At 39.1% G+C, this 21,392-nt stretch overlaps 1 protein-coding gene across 2 annotated transcripts in view; it reads right to left on the reverse strand.

The window, feature by feature from the left end:
- NEK5 (NIMA related kinase 5) overlaps positions 1–21,392 on the reverse strand; it is a 91,772-nt gene that overhangs the window by 66,717 nt on the left and 3,663 nt on the right. For both annotated transcript variants that reach the window (XM_030813438.1, XM_003270124.4), the window contains exons 4-8: positions 15,012–15,108; positions 7,577–7,674; positions 5,801–5,884; positions 5,647–5,717; positions 3,625–3,711 (exon numbers count right to left, since the gene is read on the reverse strand). In XM_030813438.1, coding sequence (XP_030669298.1) covers positions 3,625–3,711; positions 5,647–5,717; positions 5,801–5,884; positions 7,577–7,674; positions 15,012–15,108 — 437 coding nt within the window. The remainder of the gene's footprint in view (positions 1–3,624; positions 3,712–5,646; positions 5,718–5,800; positions 5,885–7,576; positions 7,675–15,011; positions 15,109–21,392) is intronic.

Raw genomic sequence — 21,392 nt, forward strand, 5'->3', positions numbered from 1 at the left:
TTTTACAAATGCTTTCAGATATATCATCAATTCTTATTAGAAGATAAGAGGTAAAATGAAAACCATTTGTAGTTTGTCAGATTTCTAGTCGAAGAAAGGCACACAAACTTTGCTACAACCCGGTGGCTTAATATTTAGTTCAGCTTCCTGCTCAAAAACAATGTATGTGTGATGAAGTGTTGAGCAATTTGGAGGAGGCAGGCAGAACTCGAACACAGATTTGTTTTGACTCAAAAGGTAATATTTGGTTGATTTTGAAAGATATATCCTACTCAAGGCTTTTGACAGAACCAAAGTTATATTATGTGATAAACATAGTATCTGATTCTCAATAAACATTTAAAAATATACTTAAAATATATATCATTGCTCCTTACAGATTTAGTACTTCATAAATATTTATATGTGATTGGTTTGAGGAGTTATTTTATAGAACAAAAAGCACAATTAAATCTAAAAGATCAAAAAATGTCTAATGAGAAGTCAAGGAGTCAAAGCAAGAAGGAATCATTAAAGTGAGGAGTGAGGTAAATGGCTCCTCTAGCAGCAACGCTTTGTGCATGGGTGTGTGTGTATGTGTGTGTGTGTGTCAGAGAGAAGGAGAGAGAGATAGACTTATACTAAGGGTTTGAGTACAAAAGGCGGTAAGTACAATAGACGGTAAGATTGGTGGGAAACAAATTTGTGGGATTTTTTAAATAATTTTTTTTCATTAACAAGGTTTTGCCATGCTGCTCAGGCTGGTCTCAAACTATTGAGCTCAAGCAATACTCCCTCCTTGGCCCCCCAAAGTGCTGGGATTACAGGTGTGAGCCACCTGCACCTGATCCAGGAAACAAACATGAACTTTCTAGACCTTCTAGAAACTCACTGACCATTTCACACCACACAGACTTTTGTCTTTACTAGGGCTTCCACAGACCCAAACCTCTCTTCTGTTCCCAGAGCACCCTCTGTAGCCAGGGTAGAGAATTCATATGCTCCCAGGGCTCAGGCCAGTACTGCAGCCACCTGGGGGTTGGGTGGGGCCAGTTGCAGGCCTGAGACCACTCTGCATATTGAGGACTGTGGTGAACCAGTCCTCTAATGGAGCCAGCGGCTACCCACCTGATTATTGCTAAGATCTTCCACATTTTCAGAGGTACAAACTATGCATATTTTAAAGTCTTTCAATATTTAATTTTTTTTTGGATGTAGTGACAGGGTCTCACAATGTTGTCCAGGTTGGTCTTGAGTATCTGGACTCAAGCGATCATCCCCCTCAGCCTCCCAAAGTGCTGGGATTATAGGCATGAGCCACCATATCCAGCAGTATTTAAATGTTTATTCAAATTCTCTAAAAGCAGTACAAGCAAACAAAACAATGCAGCTGACCCAAGGCTGTCTGTGGCATGCCCTGCTCTGAACAGCCTACTTTCCATCCAACACACCCTACCTGAATTCCTGCACAACTAACTTGAGGCCAAACTCCTTGGTGCCAGGGGATGTCTCAAAAAAAAAATCCCTGTTATTTTATTATGCAGAGAAAATCTTACTATTCTTTTTGTAAATCTCTATCATCTGAGCTTTGCCTTCCATTTATCTCCTTCAAAGTCCAATAGCCAAGTATCTCTTGGGCATTTTTTCCTAAACAAAAGGACAATTAACTTCCAAAGGGAACTCAGTCTTCCTTATCGCCAACTTGTTCAATGGCAGCCAGCTTTGAAAAATGAAGTTTTTTTCCTTCTCCTTATAGGAAGCAAAAGCTCCTCTTCACCTTTTCTTGCAGTATACATTAACATTACTGCTGAGGGCCAGGTGCAGTGGCTCATACCTGGAATCCCAGCACTTTGAGAGGCCGAGGCGGGAAGATCACCTGAGGTCAAGAATTCAAGACCAGCCTGGCCAACATGGTGAAACCCCGTCTCTACTAAAAATACAAAATATTAGCTGGGCATGGTGGTGCAGGCCTGCAGTCCCAGGTACTTGGGAGACCCAGGCACAAGAATTGCTTGAACCCAGGAGGCAGAGATTGCAGTGAGCTGAGATCACGTCACTGCACTCCAGCCTGGATGACAGAGCCAGACTCCATCTCAAAAAAAAAAAAAAAAAATTATTGCTGAGAACCAGACTCTGATATCACATACATAAAAACTAACTGGGTTTTAAAGCTAGAAGACACCTTGAAGATTACCTAGTCAATACTCCCATTATTATCAGTTAGGGAACTGAGGCCCACAGAGGTCAACTGACTTGGTCAAGTTGGCAACTGAGCCAAGACTAGGATTCCTAGCTCCTAATCCAGCGAGCAGTCACCAGACCACATCGTCTTCTACTTCATCCTCTTCAATCTTTTCTTGCAATAGACTAAACAGTGCTTCAAAGGTATGAACATATAATACAAAAATGGACATCAGAGTGACTGCAATTTTCGATGTTATTTTTTATACCACTTGTATCTTTAAATGAAGAGAAATGGCTTTTCTTCTAAACAAGTTCAAAAGCTTCAGGTAACACTGCTCAGAGATGGTCACTGGGATCCCCATTTTGTGGCAGGCCAGGTCTTACCAACGCAGGCCTCCATCACAACTGTTTCTGTACTGACTGAGTGGTGAAGTTAAATATTAAAAGCTAAAAAAGCCAGTGCCCAGCCAGGCACAGTGGCTCACACCTGTAATCTCAACACTTTGGGAGGCTGAGGCAGGCAGATCATGAGGTCAGGAGTTTGAGACCAGCCTGGACAACATGGTGAAACCCCATCTCTACTAAAAATACAAAACTTTAGCTGGGCATGGTGGCAGGCACCTGTAATCCCAGATACTCAGCAGGCTGAGGCAGGAGAATCGCTTGAACCTGGGAGGCGGAGGTTGCAGTGAGCTGAGATCGTACCATTGCACTCTAGCCTGGGTGACAAGAGCAAGACTCTGTCTCAAAAAAAAAGCCAGTGCCCTTATACAAACGCTGTAATGTAACAAAAGCCCATCAAGAGTTTTGCCTAGGCCTTTCCTGGGCCTTAAACCATGACAAAATAATGAAGGAATTCTTAACAGGAGCCATTTAAGATTAAACAAGTTTTATTGGTAGTCTGAAGAAACTCCTCAGGCCTCCACAAACAAGTTTATTGGGGGTCTGAAGGAACTCCCTAAACCTCCATGATTTAGCAGGAGACAAAATAAGGGTAATCACCCCAGGACCTAGACCCATTTAGATTAAGTAAGCTTACTGAGGCTCCAGAAGAAAGTCTTCAGGACTCAGACCTTAGTTATAGATTAAAAGGAGTTAATCACTATGTCTTTAAATGAATGCACACTTACACATAGACATATAGCTTAAAAGGTGTATAAGCTCTGAAAAACTTTGTAATTTTGAATTGGTCTGGTGATAATTTCCAGGCCTTCTCCCTGTACTGGTTACAGAAATAAAAACTCTCTTCCTCCCCAGTTCATCTGCATCTCGTATTGGACCGCGAGAAATAGCAGCCCAACCCTCAGTTTGGTCCGAAACAATTTCACACATGAAGAAAATGAAATTACAAAAGTACCATAAGAAAGAGAGAAGAGATTTGAATTTTAGTTTCTGGAATCTTCATTCAGTGTCATCCATCAGATTTTACTGACACTTTCAAACTAAGAGTCAGCAACTTACGTTTTATTGTTGTAGGGTTTATTCTGACAGATCTCTGGGGACAGGTAGTAAGGTGTTCCAATACAAGTTCGAGCAAGTTCCATGGAACTAGTAAATAATATTAAATAATATATCAGCATGATTTTTTATTGGAGTAAGAAAAGTCTTAAGACATGGACATGCAAGAAAAAATGTGAAAATGGATAACACAAGATTTGATGCATACATGTGTTAGAAGAAAGCAAAACACTGTATGTTGATAAAGTAACTAAATCAGCTGATTTTTAAACTTACAATTCACCTCCCAAAAATTTACACATTAAAATATATTTTTTATGGCTTAAAGACTCCACAAAGAGATGAAATTATCATGTTATAAAAATCTCTCAGATGTAGAGATTATCAAATTGCAACCTCATGATTTAAAACTTGGAAAATACAAAAATGAATAAGGGAGAAAAAAGTTACCCAGAATCTTAGCACCCAAAACAACTATTGTTAAAATTCTGATATATTTCCTTCCTGTCTTTTTTCCACACATATTTTTCACATAACTGTGATCACAATGTATTTAAAATTCAGAATTCCATTTTCTTTACTTAGTATAACAAAGTTATCAAGAAGTCTTCAAAACCATACATGTTTATGATATATTCAGGTATATGGCCATGGCCATGCCAAGCTTTATTAAATTTAACCATTTCCCAATTATTTAGGCATTTACGTTATTCCAAATTTCAAATTATTCCCTTGGAAGAAATTCCCAGAAATAGAATATTTAAAAATCTCTTGATATATATTGCCACCAAATTGTCTTCCAAACAGGTGCACCAATTTATTCTGCTAGAAAGTGTGTAAACCAAAAATAAAATTCTAAGCCCCCCAACCAACTCATAAACCCTCCCTTTGGCCAAGGATATTCCAAAGTTAACCTGAAAAACTAGTTTGGGCCATGATGGGAAGCAGGGTCGGACGTGCCTCATTATCTCCTCCTCCCCTTTGGAATTCAGGCACAGTTGACCAGCATTAACATTAAAACAGACCTTAAGACTGACAAAGCAGACTCCTTGTAGCAATAAGATACCAAAGTCCAGCCTGACTCTAGTATAACATCACATGACAGATAGCAGGCCTGAAAGAAATCAAAATATTTTACCCCAAATCATGTTTCTTTGTCCATATCTTGAAATAGTTCTGCAAAGGTATCTCTTGTGGGGAAAATCTACATTCTGAAGAAAATTCCCTTCTTTTTCCAAGGCTTTTTCCTGATCCAGGAAAAAATTAACTAAGAGTCTGGCACCTTTTTAAATCTGATAAGAGGAAACATTTACAATCTATTCTCTCTGAGGCCTGCTACTTGGAGATTTCATCTGCATAATAAAAACCTTCATTTCCACAACCCCTTATCTTAACCCAGACACTCCCTTCCACTAATTCCAGGTCTTTAGATAGACTCTTTCAATCAATTGCCAATCAGAAAAGTTTTTAATCCACCTATGACCTGGAAGCTCCCTCCCATTCTTCTCAGCTTTGAGTTGTCCTGCTTTTCTGGACCAAACCCATGTACATCTTATTGATGTCTTGCATCTCCCTAAATGTACAAAACCAAGCTGTAGACCGGCCACCTTGGGTACATGTTCTCAGGATCTCCCAAGGGCTATGTCACAGGCATGGACCTTTGGTCACTCATATTTGGCTCAGAATAAATCTCTTCAAATATTTTACAGAGTTTGACTTTTTTCATTAAGAAGTGTAAACCTGCCTGTTTCACTAAATTCTCTCTAGCTTTATGTGTATTACAGTCACATCCATATTTGATAAACTGGAATCACACTACAGAATATTAGCAACATCATTCTATTACACCACGATTTATCTTGAGAATTTTAATCTCAAAGTACCATCTGATGTAATGCATTTACATAAAGCTACCTAAAATTATTTAGACAACCAAGATTTTAATATCTTCTTAATCCATGATACCTAAAAATACATATTTGGGCTATTTTGACTAGAAAGAAAAATTATTTTCAAAGTACTTACTTATTCAGGACTCTTGCTATACCAAAGTCCCCAAGCTTTGCCACCATTCCATTCTTGCTAAGAAAAATGTTCTATAAATGGAGAAAATGTCATGTTGTTTGAGGTACTTCAACAAAAGATCAGTTCTGTCTTAGTCTTCTCTCTGAGCTGTTACCTGAGCTTTTATGTCCCTGTGTAATATCTTCCTGTCATGAATATGTTTTAGTCCTAGAGAAATCTGTACAAACCAACCAAGGATCTATAGAGAGAACACAAAACAAAGCCACTGAATAGCCTGGTAGTCACTGAAATGTCTTCACGGTAACGTGCAAAAAGAAAGAAAAGAAATTATACACACACACACACACACACACACACAGTGTATGCGTATTTATAGGAATGAAGTTAATAAGTACACTTTATCATATTATTATTTTCATTTTACAACTAAAAAAATGGAGGCACAGAAAAGTAATCCAAATATCACTGGTATCAAGGGAAATTCCACATGCAGAAAAAGATAAGTAGAAGCAAGGGAAAGAGGCCTGCCATTCATGATTTTCTTTTGTTCCTACTTAACCCTGGGGTACTAACTGCATTGTAAATAGTACACAAGCAGCCCTGTTTCCTGATAACCTGGGAGCCATTGGTTCTTCCTTTACAGTGGAAGGAGGGTGACAAGGGTGGGGAGAGAAGGAGGAAGAAACGGGGGATCTGTGAGGTTGTTAGGAATTGTAATAAAATATCGATATATCTAATATAAAACCAACAAATACTTTACCTTTGAAGTTTAATTTTATTTCTAAGTCATGATTTGATTTTATCTTTGTTGACCATAAGCCTCTTTATGAAAATGTGTTCTATGCCTACAGAGATTTATTTAAACTATTCTAAAATTTCACTGGTTCTTTGTCCGCCAAATTATACACAAAGAGGAAAATAATAGGAATAAAGCTATATTCCAGACATTAATATTCAGTTGTAATTTTAGTTCATTCCCAACAAAAAGAAATGTAACTCAAAATTTTGTCATGAGAAGCATTTTTATAAAATGTGGCAAAATAATACCTAGATAAGAAAAAAGAGTTTCTATCCATATGGAATTTAATATATAATATAAATGAGCATACAAAGAATGCTTGATTAATCTTACAGAAGTTAGAGATATTGATTCTTTAATCCTTCATATATTCAAAATATTCAACTTTAAGAGGAAATTCTATGGGCATGATGCTCTTACATGCTAAAATAGAACAAAGAAACAAATGGCCAAAGGAAAGATGGTGGGCCTTTCCTGTGTGCTTCTTGAGGCAATGGCCTTACCATCAATCATATAGGAGCTAATTCAGATTCCTCTCCACACACACAAACCTGTCTCCTTCATGAGTACCACTCCCAAGAGGGTTCCAAGGAGGCTTGGAGTATAGAAGAGAAATACATTTGTGCAAAGAGAAAGTGGGAGAGGCCATTATTCTTCATCTTTTATCTCCCAGTCTTAATAAACAATGAAACTAAATAGGCATTGCCAAGACAAGCTTCTATCCTCCCTAGCAAAGTGGGATATCTAGTTTAAAACAGAGCACCCAATGGTAAAAGAGAAAACAGTGAAGCTATAAATATGTCATATGTTAAATGGCTAAGGAACACTCACATTCAGATTTTTTTTTAACCATGAAGACTTATCTCAGAGGCATCCTACATGAGATTGTCCAAACAGACTATCTTTTCTCAAGAAAATCTCACTCTCTAAAAAACAATTCAGTTTAAGTTCAATTGCAAACTTGTTCTGGACTAAATCTACCAAGAATATTGATCCACTATTTTATGGTTTGAATTTCTCTACCAAAACACATGCTTTATATCAACATAGTCTACTACTTATGACATTATAAATTTAATTCTCCCCCCACCACACATACATAAAATTAAAAAACAAATTAGAAGTTTTTACCTGATCTTCACTAAATAACACACCCCGTTGTCTATTGATCCTTTTCATGAGATCCCCTCCATCACAATATTCCATTACAATAAACAGCCTGCCATTCTCTGTAAGAAAAGGAATCATTTGGTGCTGGAAGGATTTCAATATTTATCAGTCATGTTCTGGCTGTGGAATCAAGATGGACTAGGTTCTAATTCCACTATACCATTTATATTTCTTAGCTCTGTGACTCTGGGCAAGTCACTTTAACTTCTCTGTGCCTCATTACCTCATCTGTAAAATGGAAATATTATAGAAATTTCTTCTTTGGATTGTTGGAAAGATTAAATGAGTTAATCCATGTCAGATACTTAGAATAATGCCTGTACATAATGAGAGTTTAAGAAATGTTGGCTATTTTTATTAATACATTCCTTTGAGAGATTAGAAATCTGCTGTAAAAATAGCAGCTGTGACTCTTTCATAACACCCCAGGAAGAATTAATAGCCCCTTCTTGAATTTGGGCATAAAGCCATATTTATACGGTACTTATTTATCTACGTTGTTGAATACAATAGAAACTCTTATAACTGACCTCTGCATAAACCACTCACTAGATTACAGGACACTCTCCATTGCTATTGCCCCATCAAGGTTACTACCAAATACTACTAGGCTCTCTAGTATGTCCAAGTACCTCCGCTCTTACCAATTGAACTGAATCTTACCAAGATCATTGTGTTTTTTCCCAAATATGTTTACGCCATTTATTCTTGTCTTTATAACAGAAACTGATGAAATATGAATAGAAAATGAAAGGTGATTATTTTCCAAAAGCCATGCTGAATATTTTGGAGGACTCAGTACAAGTGAGTAGTTTTTTAAAAAAATATCTATTGACCTAAATGTTGATGGGATGAATGAAATATAACTGGAAAACTCCTAAAAGGATTATGTACAGACTATCCACAAATTCTTGTTCCACATTAAAGAAAAGAAACTAGAAATTCTAAATAAGACACATAGCTTACGTAAGAAAGAAAATTCAGAACTATAGTCAGTGGACTCATAATCTACCAACTATAATTCTGAATTTTCTTGAACTGTAGTGACTTATTCTTGTCTTTATTACATAAACTGATGAAATATGATAGAAAATGAAAGATGTGGGCCAGGCGCGGTGGCTCACGCTTGTAATCCCAGCATTTTGGGAGGCCGAGGGGGGTGGATCACGAGGTCAGGAGATCAAGACCACGGTGAAACCCCGTCTCTACCAAAAATAGAAAAAATTAGCCAGGTGTGGTGGCGGGCGCCTGTAGTCCCAGCTACTCAGAGAAGCTGAGGCAGGAGAATGGAGTGAACCTGGGAGGCGGAGCTTGCAGTGAGCTGAGATCGCACCACTGCACTCCAGCCTGGGCGACAGAGCAAGACTCCGTCTCAAAAAAAAAGAAAGATGTGATTATTCCTCCAAAAGCTATCCTGAATATTTTGGAGGACTCAGTAAAAGTGAGTTTAAAAATAAATAAATAAATAACCATTGCCTAAACGTTGAATGAAATGAATGAAATACAACTAGAAAACTTCTGAAAGGATTGTGCACAGATTATCCACAAACACTTGCTCCATATTAAAGAAAAGAAACTATCCTTTGACAAATGCTTGTAATTTCCTTAAATTTTTTTTCTTTTTTTTTTTTTTCCTGGCCATTTCCACTCAAAGGATGATTATGTCTTCTTATGTTAAAATATGTTTGTATAATTGCTAGGATCTAAATGTCTTTGTCTTCCCCAAATGTATATGTTGAAATTTTAACCCCCACAGTGATGGTATTAGGAGGTACAGGGCTTTTGGAAGGTGACTAGGTCATGAGGGTGGAGCCCACATTAATGGATTGCTGTCCACGAGAGAATCCTCTCCCCTTCCACCATGTGAAGTCACAATGAGGCGGACCATCTATGAATCAGAAATTGAACCCTCACCAGACACTGAATCTGCCTGCACCTTGATCTTGCACTTCCCAGCCTCTAGAACTGTGAGAAATAAATTTCTGCTGTTTATAAGCCACCCAGTCTATGGTATTTTGTTATAGCTGCTGGAATAGACTAAAACAGGTGATTTTCTACTTTAACCAGCTTTCATCATTAGCCAACCAACTACCAGCTGGGATCTTGTTAGAAAAGAAGGATTTCTACTCACTTGTTTGTCTACACTTCATTCTTTTGTACCTAAAACAGTAGTTAGCACATCAAAGGGGCTTAAATGTTTGTTGAGTGGATCATGAAAAACAAACAAACAAAAAAACCCCGAAGGAACACAAAACATATGCGCCAAAATCAGTCTTATAAGCAATTGTTGATAACATTTTCCCCTGTAGTACCCACTAAATGCCAAAATCTCTTGCCAAATATCTATCTTTTGCTATCCTACTCTTTGAAGTACCCTAACCAACTTTACTGTGGATATCAGTAACCTGGCAGTGTCTACCCTTGGTTGCTTCTAATTCACAAACCATGCATCTTCTTTCACATATTTCAATTTTTCCTCCTCTCTTCTTTAAGAGACAGATCCATTCATTTATTAACAAACTTCTATTGAGGACATGCAAAAGCAAGGAATGCTGTGTAGGAATCAAAAGCAAAGAAGCCATCCATTCTACTGTTAAGGAGGCAAAGTCTAGTTGGGGAGTCCCTCAGCACTGGGTGAGAAGTGCTGTGAAGAAGTCTGTAGGCTGGAGGGTGAGGAGAAAGTGCATGCAAGTAAGACTGGAGATCTAGGAAGGGTTCTGAGAAGATGCTTCCCAATATGCCTTAATATCTAGAGATCGGTTATTTTCAGGAATGTGTTACTTTTAGGAGAATTGATGTTTCTTATCATTGAAGCTCAGTCATTTAAAGGTCTGCCACAGCAATGAAGGGATGGCAATTTCAAAACCATGGAAGAATCAGAATAATGAAACAGAGGAGAAAGGATTTCATCTCACTTCCTTTTCACCAGCCTCCAACTTTTCACCAACTCCAACCTTACACTGGCTTTTGGTGAAAGAAACTGACTGACTCAAAATTCATCATGGCAGAGATATCTTTTTTTTTTTTTTGAGACGGAATCTCGCTCTGTCGCCCAGGCTGGAGTGCAGTGGCGCCATCTCGGCTCACTGCAAGCTCCGCCTCCTGGGTTCACGCCATTCTCCTGCCTCAGCCTCCCGAGTGAGTAGCTGGGACTACAGGCACCTGCCACCATGCCCGGCTAATTTTTTGTATTTTTAGTAGAGACAGGGTTTCACCGTGGTCTCCATCTCCTGACCTCGTGATCCGCCCGCCTTGGCCTCCCAAAGTGCTGGGATTACAAGCGTGAGCCACCGCGCCCGGCCGACAGAGATATCTTAAAGAAACTACTGGCCAGGTGCAGTGGCTCATGCCTGTAATCCCAGCACTTTGGGAGGCCGAGGTGGGTGGATCACCTGAGGTCAGGAATTTGAGACCAGCCTGGCCAACATAGTGAAACCCTGTCTCTACTAAAAATACAAAAATTAGCCAGGCATGGTGGCAGGCGCCTGTAATCCCAGCTACTCAGGAGGCTGAGGCAGGAGAATTGCTTGAACCCGGGAGGTGGAGGTGCAGTGAGCCGAGATTGCGCCACTGCACTCCAGCCTGGGTGACAGAGTAAGACTCCATCTCAAAAAAAAAAAAAAAAAAAGAAAAGAAACTACTTAATGTCAATTACCATTATCTGACTGTAAAATAAGGATTTTAGGATTTTTCCCCATTAGCCACTGTTAATTTTCTATTTATTGGAAGTGTTGGGAAAAATCATTTATGGTCTCAAATTTTCCATCTGCTGTAAAGCTCATGGATCACTGATACTTCAAAACAATCGAAGGGCACTAAATAACCTTTTTATTTGTCAAGTTCCAACATTTATTAAACAATTATTATAATTCATTCTAAAATGCACTTTTAAAAAATCAAGGGCCTGGCGCAGTGGCTCTCGCCTGTAATCCCAGCACTTTGGGAGGCCAAGGCTAAGGCAGGTGGATTGCTTGAACTTAGGTGTTTGAGACCAGTTTGGGCAACATGGCGAAACCCTGGCTCTATAAAGAAAAAATATACAAAAATTAGCCAGGTGTGGGGGTACATGCCTGTAGTCCCAGTATTCAGGAGACTGAGGTGGGAGGATCCCTCAAGTCCAGAAGGTTAAGGCTGCAGTGAGCTGTAATCACACCACTGCACTCCAGCCTGGGCAACAGAGTAAGACTCTGTCTCAAAAAAAAAATCAAGATTGTTTCTTACAGACATTGGCATCTTCCAATCAGTTGCTGTAGACCTGGCAGGCTTAATGTTTTCACTGCCTAAATAATTTTTAGCATACCTTAACCAACTTTGTTTGCTTATATTTTCTATGTGTGCATAAGAGTAATATAAAATAAAACTCTGTGTTTAAATAAATGTAAAAGAGCTCTTTCTGGCCAGGCACAGTACTCACAGCACTTTTGGAGGCCATGGCGAGAGGATCACCTGAGGCCAGGAGTTCAAGGCTGCAGTGAGCCATGATCCAATTACCCCAATTGCAAGCAAATGAAATCTGTAACAACCTAAATAAGCTTGGAAGAGGACCATGAGCCACAGATAACAGTCCCAGCTGACATCTTGATTTCAACTAGCTGAGACTCTGGGCAGAGAATCCAGCTAAGCCAACCTCAGGCTTCTGAACTACAGAAATCAAGAGATAATAAATAGGTGTTGTTGTTAAGCCACTAAATTTGTGTTCATTTGCTATGTAGTAATAGAAAACAAATACAACAGCATGGGAATTTTTGCCTATTTTGTTTGCTGATATATCTCCAAGACCTAGAACATGCCTGGCATATAACAGACACTTAATGATTGTTTATTGATGGAATTTACATGGAATTAATTTAGTCTTAGGAAAATATCACTACATTCTCATTATTTTTCTTATGTTGCTTCAAACCAATAAAAACATCCTATTTTCTTTTTTCTTTTTTTTTTTTTTTTTTTTGAGACAGTTTCACTCTTCTTGCCCAGGCTGGAGTGCAGTGGCGCAATCTCAGCTCACTGCAACCTCTGCCTCCCAGGTTCAAGCGATTCTCCTGCCTCAGCCTCCCAAGTAGCTGGGATTACAGGTGCACACCACCATGCCCGGCTAAATTTTTTTGTATTTTTAGTAGAGACGGGGTTTCACCATGGCCAGGCTGGTCTTGAACTCCTGACCTCAGGTGATCCGCCCGCCTCGGCCTCCCAGGGTGCTGGGATTACAGGCGTGAGCCACCGCGCCTGGCCAAAAACATTCTGTTTTCTATAGACAAACATTAGAGCCATGGTTCTTATGATCAGAGATAAGCCATTTGAGGGAAAACAAGGCTTTACCTACACTCTCTAAAAGACAGAGGCTGCAAGGCCCTCTCAGGCTTTTAGATAAGCTCAGTAGTTCAAGTCCCAGCAATCTGCCAAGCAAACTCAAAAGCATCACAATAGCTCTAGTTTTCCTAAACACAGGGGTGCTCTACTTAAAAAGAGTCATAAGAAAATGTAAACTTACAGTATCAACAAACACAGCAGAGGTTATGTATACTGTAAAAATGACCTTAGTTTTGCAAAAGCTTCCAGTGGTAAACTGTCCTCAAAAATCAATCTCACATGGTATAAGGAAATACTCCAGTCTCTAAAAGTGGTCCAGTCCATTTGCTCATTCAGTAAATAGGTATTAAGCAGCCATTGTGTGCTAGATGCCAAGGATCAAGTGGCGAGCAAAACAGATGGAGCCCCAAAATCCATTAAGTTTACTATGTAAAGGGTGACAAATATGAAACAAATTCATAATTATATAAATAGACATATGTAAGTACAACTGCTGTGGAAGAGAACCAAAGGGAGCTGTAATTTGAATTGTGAGTCCAGAAAAGGCCTGAGGATAAGTAGGAGTTAGCCAGGGAGTCACAGTAATAACCTCAAACAAAATAAATAAGAGAAAGATCATCTTATAGCATTATCAGTAGCCAATGGACAGGAATGCAGGGCACTTTATTCAGTGACTTTCCTTGAAAGTTATTCCATGCAACCCAATTCCAGACCAGGTGTACTGTTCTGCTCCCAGGAAGACCTCAGAAGAGTCCCAAGAGCTCTTTTTAAATACCCAGAAGCCAAAGAAGGGCCATACACACAGAAGTACTTTGAATGTAGTGGTTTTAATCAGTAAGGAACACAGTGTCCTGCACAGTGTACATACTCCAGACACGGTGGCTGTATTTATTTATTGACTGACTTTTACCCAACTGATGATGCTTGAAGATATTGAGGTTAACACTTCTGCTCCATGAACTACTTATCAGTCTTAAAACAGCCCTGTGCTGGGGGCTGGGCTGGGGAATGACCCCTCATAAAACTGTCAGCACATACAGCCCTGTCACAACTTAAGACACACCTGACATACTGTAGATTTGTTTATTGTCTATCTCTTCCCACTAGAATATAAATTTCATGAAAACAGAGATTTTCATCTGCTTTGTTCACTGCTATATTCCTGACACCTAGAACAATGCCTGGCATATAGTAAGCATTCAATAAGTATCAGTTCAGTGAATGAATGCTGTCTGACCAAAGCCCCTTCATTTATTATTTATTTTTTACCTTTGGACTATAGTGATGGGTGGAGGCAGAATTGTATTCAGGTGTACGGAGGAAGGGAATTCCTTCCCTAAAGTTCTCAGCAGAATTGTATTCAGGTGTACAGAGGAAGGGAATTCCTTCCCTAAAGTTCTCAGCAGAATTGTATTCAGGTGTACAGAGGAAGGGAATTCCTTCCCTAAAGTTCTCCCCCTCTCCGTGGCAGTGTGCTAGGCTATGGTGCGTGGCTGTTTGCTGGCTGGCTCTCTGTAAGAGGATTACACAGTCCCATCTGTTGCCTAAGGATATGCAGGATCTCCTGTAAGCAGAGTACCCCCCCAACACACACACACAAACACACACATCCTAGCAGGGCTTTGAGAGCGATAGTGTGGTGGGCTCTGTGTTTTCCCCTCTTCTCTTGCTTATGAGAACAGCTGGTTCCTTATCTGAGCTGCTCCTTCAGGCTGGGCCCCAGACTCAAGACCCCAGCCCACCACAGCTAGCATGTAATGTAAGTGAGACATAGATGTGTATTATTAAAAGTCACTTAAATTCGGGGGTTGTTACTACAGCAAAGAAGCTAATAAGCCAGTCATTAATTTTTTGGGAGAGTGAGAATTAAGGAGAGGCAGAAAAACAAGAAAACATAAGAAAGCTGTCTACAAAAACTTACTAGAGAGGAAATAACGAGGACGTCTCAAGCTGCAATTTAAGTAAATGGGGAAATGACCGATTTACAAAAATTAATTTATACACAGTCCTTAGGAACAAATCTTTTTACATATGTCAACATGCCTATACTTTATAAAAATACTTAAGGAATATTTGAAAATCAAACCTTGAAATGAATTGAAGAAGGCTACAATGTTGGGATGTTTCATCTTTTCCAGAAGAATGACTTCTTTCTTGGAAGCTTCTTTTTCTTGTATGGGCATCTAAATTACATTAAGAGACAGAGTAGTCTATAAAGCTAACTTGGTTTCAAGAACATGCTTTCTGCTCATTTCCATCTAAAATTCTCTAGGATTTCACTGGCTTTTAATGTCACTTTGAAAACGATCTTTCGATGGCAGGAAACAACATTTCTAGAATTAGCAGAGTACCCTATATCTCATCAATGGTTTGTCGACAATCATCATCAAGAAAATAAATATTTCTGGTGAAGTTTTGCTATATTAAAAGTTGGACTGGTGGTACTGTGCTCATTATCTAGCCATATGGAGCCATATTTTAATATCTATCTTTCAGTAGCAAAGGAATTCTTTATAAAAATGCAACATTCCAGGAGCAATCACTGCTGAGAACAAATGAAATCTAAAAAAAGAAAATGTGTCATATCCCACAGAAATCAGGCCAGTAAAATTTTGTATTAAGATGACTATATTTTTCATTTTCAAATAAAAATTATCTTGCGTGACTTCATTTTAGAAGTATTTGGGTGTATTTTCTTGTTCTACTTTCATCTATAGACAATACTTTCCAAGGGGTTTGGTGCCAGTACCAGTGGCCACACCTCATTTCTACTTTTTCTTCCTTATTCTTGATGCTTTGCTGACTTGTCATTTCTACCCTGACTTCCAGCCCCTGACTGCCCCGCTTTTCTGATGTCCACGGGACCTCCAACCATTAGAGGTCTTCAACATTGGCCAGATTTCTCATTCTCATTTAGACTTAAGAACTTCTTAAAAATTAATATTCTCAATTCTAGCTTCCCTACATCTCAGCTAAAGGATCCTTCAGTAAGTTCCTTAACACCTCTAAGCTTCAGTGTTTCCTGCCCCAATTTAAATTGTATAGTCAGTACATAGGAGTTTCAAAACAAAAACAGCTAAATTACTCCTACCAGCTGGATACATTTAGCAACTTAAAAAATTCCTAACTACTATTTATTTAAAAGAATATTATAAACAAAATTAAAAGACAAACAAAAGGTTAGGATACAATATTTGTACCATATATGACAAATATATTTATAATATAAAAATTGATGGCAAATAATTTTTAAAAAGGCAAACACCCCAACAGAAAAATAGCAAAGTACAGGAATTGTCAACTCGAAAAAAACAAGAGAAATAAAAATGGCTGATAGAAAAAATATTCAATCTCATGCAGTAATCAAAGGAATAAAAACTAAAGCAAAATTTGGCTAGGTGTGGTAGCTCATGCCTGTACTCCCAGCTCTTTGGGAAGCCGAGGCAGGCAGATCACTTGAGTCCAGGAGTTCAAAACCAGCCTGGCCAACATGGCAAAACCCTGTCTCTACTAAAAATACAAAAAATTAGCCAGGCGTGGTGGCACACACCTGTGGTCCCAGCTACTCAGGAGGCTGAGGCAGGAGAATCTCTTGAACCTAGGAGATGGAGGCTGCAGTAAGCCAAAATCACGCCACTGCACTCCAGCCTGGGTGACAGAGTAAGACTCCATTGCAAAAAAAAAAAAAAAAAGGAATAAAAGCTAAAACAAAATGTAATATAGTATTCCATGTATGAATTTGGCAAAGATGAAAAGAATGTCAATAACCACTATTGGCCAGAAAGCAGCAAAATGGACACTCATTTCTGGTAAAACTACACAAATTGATAAAATATTTCTGGGAAGGCAGTTTTACAATATATAATATGAATCTTTAAAATGTTCATTTTTGCCGGGGGGGGGTCTGTATCCTGCTGAAGAAATTTTTCTTTTTTTTTTTTTTTTTTTTAAGACAAAGTCTTGCTCTATCACCCAGGCTGGAGTGCAGTGGCATGATCTTGGCTCACTGCAGCCTCTGCCCACTGAGCTTAAGTGACCCTCCCACCTCAGCCTCCTGAGTAGCTGGGACCACAGGCAAGCACCACCATACCCGGCTAATGTTTTGTATTTTTAGTAGAGATGGGGTCTCACCATGTTGCCCAGGCTGGTCTCAAACTCCTGGCCTCAAGTGATCCAGCTGCCTCAGCCTCCCAAAGTGCTGGGATTACAGGCATGAGGGAAATGTTCTTATTTTTGACTAATTCCTCTAGAAATTTATTCAAAGAAGATAATAAAAGTGTACAGAAGAGTTCTCAAACAAAAGACTTTGTTACAGTGTTTTATTGCTAGTTTTTAAGTTACTCTAATAATGCATGCTTGTTTTAAGTCAAATAGAAGTGAATAAGGTAAAAGTGAAACTTCCCTCTTTCTTTCTCATCTAGCCCACAGATGAAAGCCCATAGGTGGTAACCTTACTCTTAATGGCAAAAATGCAATTACTTTTGCGCCAACCTAATACTATATTCCCTAGGGATAACTGTTGTTAATAGTTAGAGCTTTTTATTTCGTGCATATATAGGCAAGCATATATACATAGTTTTGTTTAATAAAAATGAATCATACTTTACATATTAAATGTTATTGAATCGTAGCCAAAAAACCAACCAAACAATATAATTATCTGAAAATTGAAAGAGTTAAATAAATTACAGGGGTGTTTTGCTAGCTTTTCTTTTTTAAGACAGAGTTCTGCTATGTTGTCTAAGCTGGATTTTAACTCTTGGGGTCAAGGGATCCTCCCAACTCACCCTCCAGAATAGCTGGGACTACAGGCACTTGCCACCATGCCCAGCTAAATTATGGTATTTTTAACCTGCTACCACTTTAATGCTATGCAGTCATTAAAAATAAAGGGAGGCAACGTATTATCATGGAAAGAGCAGAGAAAGACTTACATGCATCTGCTGATTACTGTGCATCCTGGAGCTAACTGCTTAACCTCTTTAGCCTCAGCTCTTTCACTTGTACAGTGAGGGTAATGAGAGCTACCTTTTAAGTGGTTGTGAAGATTAAATTGAGTTGATATATATAATAAAACACCCAGGATGGTGTGACATATAATGGACACCCTGCAGGTGGTCCCTTTATCATTAGTGTGAACATTTAATATCATTATATGACATTTTATTATACAAAAATATTGAATGAGATGAGGAAATATTCACAATATTTTGCTAATATAAAAAACTGTTGCAAAAGAGTATATCTGGGTCGGGTGCGGTGGCTCACACCTGTAATCCCAGCAGTTTGGGAGGCCAAGGCGGGCAGATCATGAGGTCAGGAGTTCGAGACCAGCCTGGCCAACGTAGTGAAAGCCTGTCTCTACTAAAAATACAAAAATTATCCAGGCATGGTGGCACACGCCTGTAGTCCCAGCTACTCAGGAGGCTGAGGCAGGAGAATTGTTTGAACCTGGGAGGCAGAGGATGCAGTGAGCAGAGATCGTGCCACTGCACTGCAGCCTGGGCGACAGAGCGAGACTCCGTCTCAAAAAAAAGAGTGTATCTACCATGACACCAATCATTCTAATAACTTGTATACTTATACATTAAAAATAGTCGAGAGAAATTCAGCAAAATGTTCATAGTGATTAAGAAAGAGGTTACATGCTATTTTTATTTTCCTCTAAATGGTCTTATTTTCCCCTTTGGTTCTTTTCAAAATTTCTACAATGAACATTTTTATTTTCACAATTGAGGAAAATATTTATTTGAGCCCAGAAGGAAAAGAACATGCTTGATAATGGTAGGATGATAAGGGAAAATATTAGCTTTTTGGTACCTGTAAGAAAATAAGCAATTTAGTTCTGGGGTCTAGTGTAGGGAGTAGGGAGGCATTAGAGAGAAGAAATATAAATTTCTCTAGATAAGAAGTAATGAAAAACTACATGAGAGTAGATAGGAAGAAAGAAGTAATAAATGTTAATATTGTGACACAGATGTTACAGGTAAATTCGATAACATAAAGAGATATGGGAAAACAAGAATAATGAGGTCTAATATAAGATTCTACTTATTTATGTCATGGTGACAAGAGTAGTTCATGAGTAAAGTGATAAAAATTGGTGCTCTATTAGAAAAATACAGTCAATTTTTGATTACACTAAAGAATGGGAGAGATGCTATGAAATGAAGCAATGTATATTTTTATACAGATTCACCTCTCAAATATTTTCTCTTTATATAGAATTAAAATGGTTTTATAATTCCTAAGTATATACCAGCTTCACAATAGAGCAAGAGGGCCTGAAAGCATCTGTCCAGTGAATCATCTATCCAACAAGAAGTTATTTAATATCTCCTGGCACCAAGCATTAGGTGCTGCGTGGGGAATACCAGCACAAAACGCACATGGACTCGGTCCTCACAGAACATGTTACAGCTAAATAAGGAGGAGAAGGCACAAAATAAACAGCCAAAGCATGTCCAGAAAGAAAGCAGTCAGTACTATAACAGAGGTTCCAATAAAAGTTATGCAAGTTTACAGAGAAGGATAAATTCTTTAGAGTGGGAGGATTCTGGAGGTATGGTAGAGCTCAGCCTTGAATAAGTGGGATCTTGATGCTGGGAGATCAGCAGGCAACGACCTTGGGAGAAGCAGCCCCATAAGCAAATGCAGAGGCTGAAGTGGGGAAAAAAAGTAGGGTATGTGATAGGAGCCGTAATTTTGGAGCAAATCAGAAAGGGTCTCAAAACTTCTCTGAAGAGGGAAACAATATAAAAGCACAAGGCAGACCAGGCACAGTGGCTAACACCTGTAATCCCAGCACTTTGGGAAGCCAAAGCAGGAGGATCACTTGAGGCCAGTCTGGGCAACATAGCAAGATCCTGTCTCTAAAAAAAATTTCAAAATTAGCTGGGTGTGGTGGCACATGTCTGCAGTCCTAGCTACTCAGGAGGCTGAGGCAGGAGGATGGCTTGTTTGAGGTTACAGTGAGCTATGATGATGCCACTGCACTCCTGCCCGGGCAACAGAATGAAACCCTGTCTCAAAAAAAATGCACAGGCTGGGCGCGGCGGCTCACACTTGTAATCCCAGCACTTTGGGAGGCCGAGGCGGGCAGATCACGAGGTCAGGAGATCGCGACCAAGGTGAAACCCCGTCTCTACTAAAAATACAAAAAAATTAGCCAGGCGTGGTGGCGGGCGCCTGTAGTCCCCCTACTCGGAGAGGCTGAGCCAGGAGAATGGCGTGAACCCGGGAGGCGGAGCTTGCAGTGAGCCGAGATTGCGCCACTGCACTCCAGCCTGGGTGACAGAGCGAGACTCCGTCTCAAAAAAAAAAAAAAAAAAAAAATGCACAAGGCAAACCCTACTTTCTACCTCAATAATAACAATTTGTGTCTCTTTTTCTTTGTACATATATGAACATATGTGTAGGTATACATATATATGGAGAATACATTTTTCCAAAGATTATATTACTTTATACTTACTATTTTCTCAAACATTGCAAACATTGAAATTTTCCCATGTCAATGCTTCACCTACAACATGATTTCTAATAGCCACTTAGTTTTTTATAAATTACTTAACAAATTACCTACTGTTGGACATTTGTTTTCTAACTGTTTATCTGTGGGGTTTTTCTTTGAATAAACTCCTAATTTCTTAGTTTTCTACTGAGTCTCAAATTTTTGTATGATGATTTCATATATGGATTTTATCTTTTTATTGATTTAAGAAAAGGCTAACACCATTAAGTCAATACTTGCAAATATTTTTGGCACCTTTTCAGTTTTCTTTGAATTTATTTATAGTGTTTGTTTTGACATACAAACGTTTTCTATTTTTATGTAGTCAAACCTAGGCAACTCTTTCTTTACAGCCTCTGTCCCAGTGAAGGTTTGGGGGCATGGCTGGAGCATTATCAAAATTGGGCTGGAGCCACTTGAAGGATCCAAGTGACCCAGGGCCTTGACAAAACGACTGAAGCAAATTCAAGGAAGAGGAAGAGTCAACAGTATTCGCCAAATAATTGAATGTGGAGAGGGAATAAGCTCACAAATGATCCCAAGGTTTTGAGGCTGGCAAGCATAAGGACATTGATGACATTAATACAGTGCAGCACATAGGAGGTGAAGTGGGTCTGCTTACAACAAGGAAGAATCACTATTAATACTTGTTTTGGGGTACAATTGTGATACCAAGCCTCCAAGGTGGTCTCAATGATCGTCATCCTAAATTCTTGATGCACAGGATCTCCGAGATAATAAGTGTTTATTCTTTAAGCCACTAAGTTTGGGGTAATATGCTACACAGCAATAGATTAATAACATAGATGTTGGATGGGCGCGGTGGCTCACGCCTGTAATCCCAGCACTCTGGGAGGCCGAGGCGGGTGGATCATGAGGTCAGGAGATCGAGACCATCCTGGCTAACACAGTGAAACCCTGTCTCTGCTAAAAATACAAAAAATTAGCCAGGCA

Source organism: Nomascus leucogenys, chromosome 5, assembly GCF_006542625.1.
Source record: "Nomascus leucogenys isolate Asia chromosome 5, Asia_NLE_v1, whole genome shotgun sequence".
NCBI lineage: Eukaryota > Metazoa > Chordata > Mammalia > Primates > Hylobatidae > Nomascus > Nomascus leucogenys.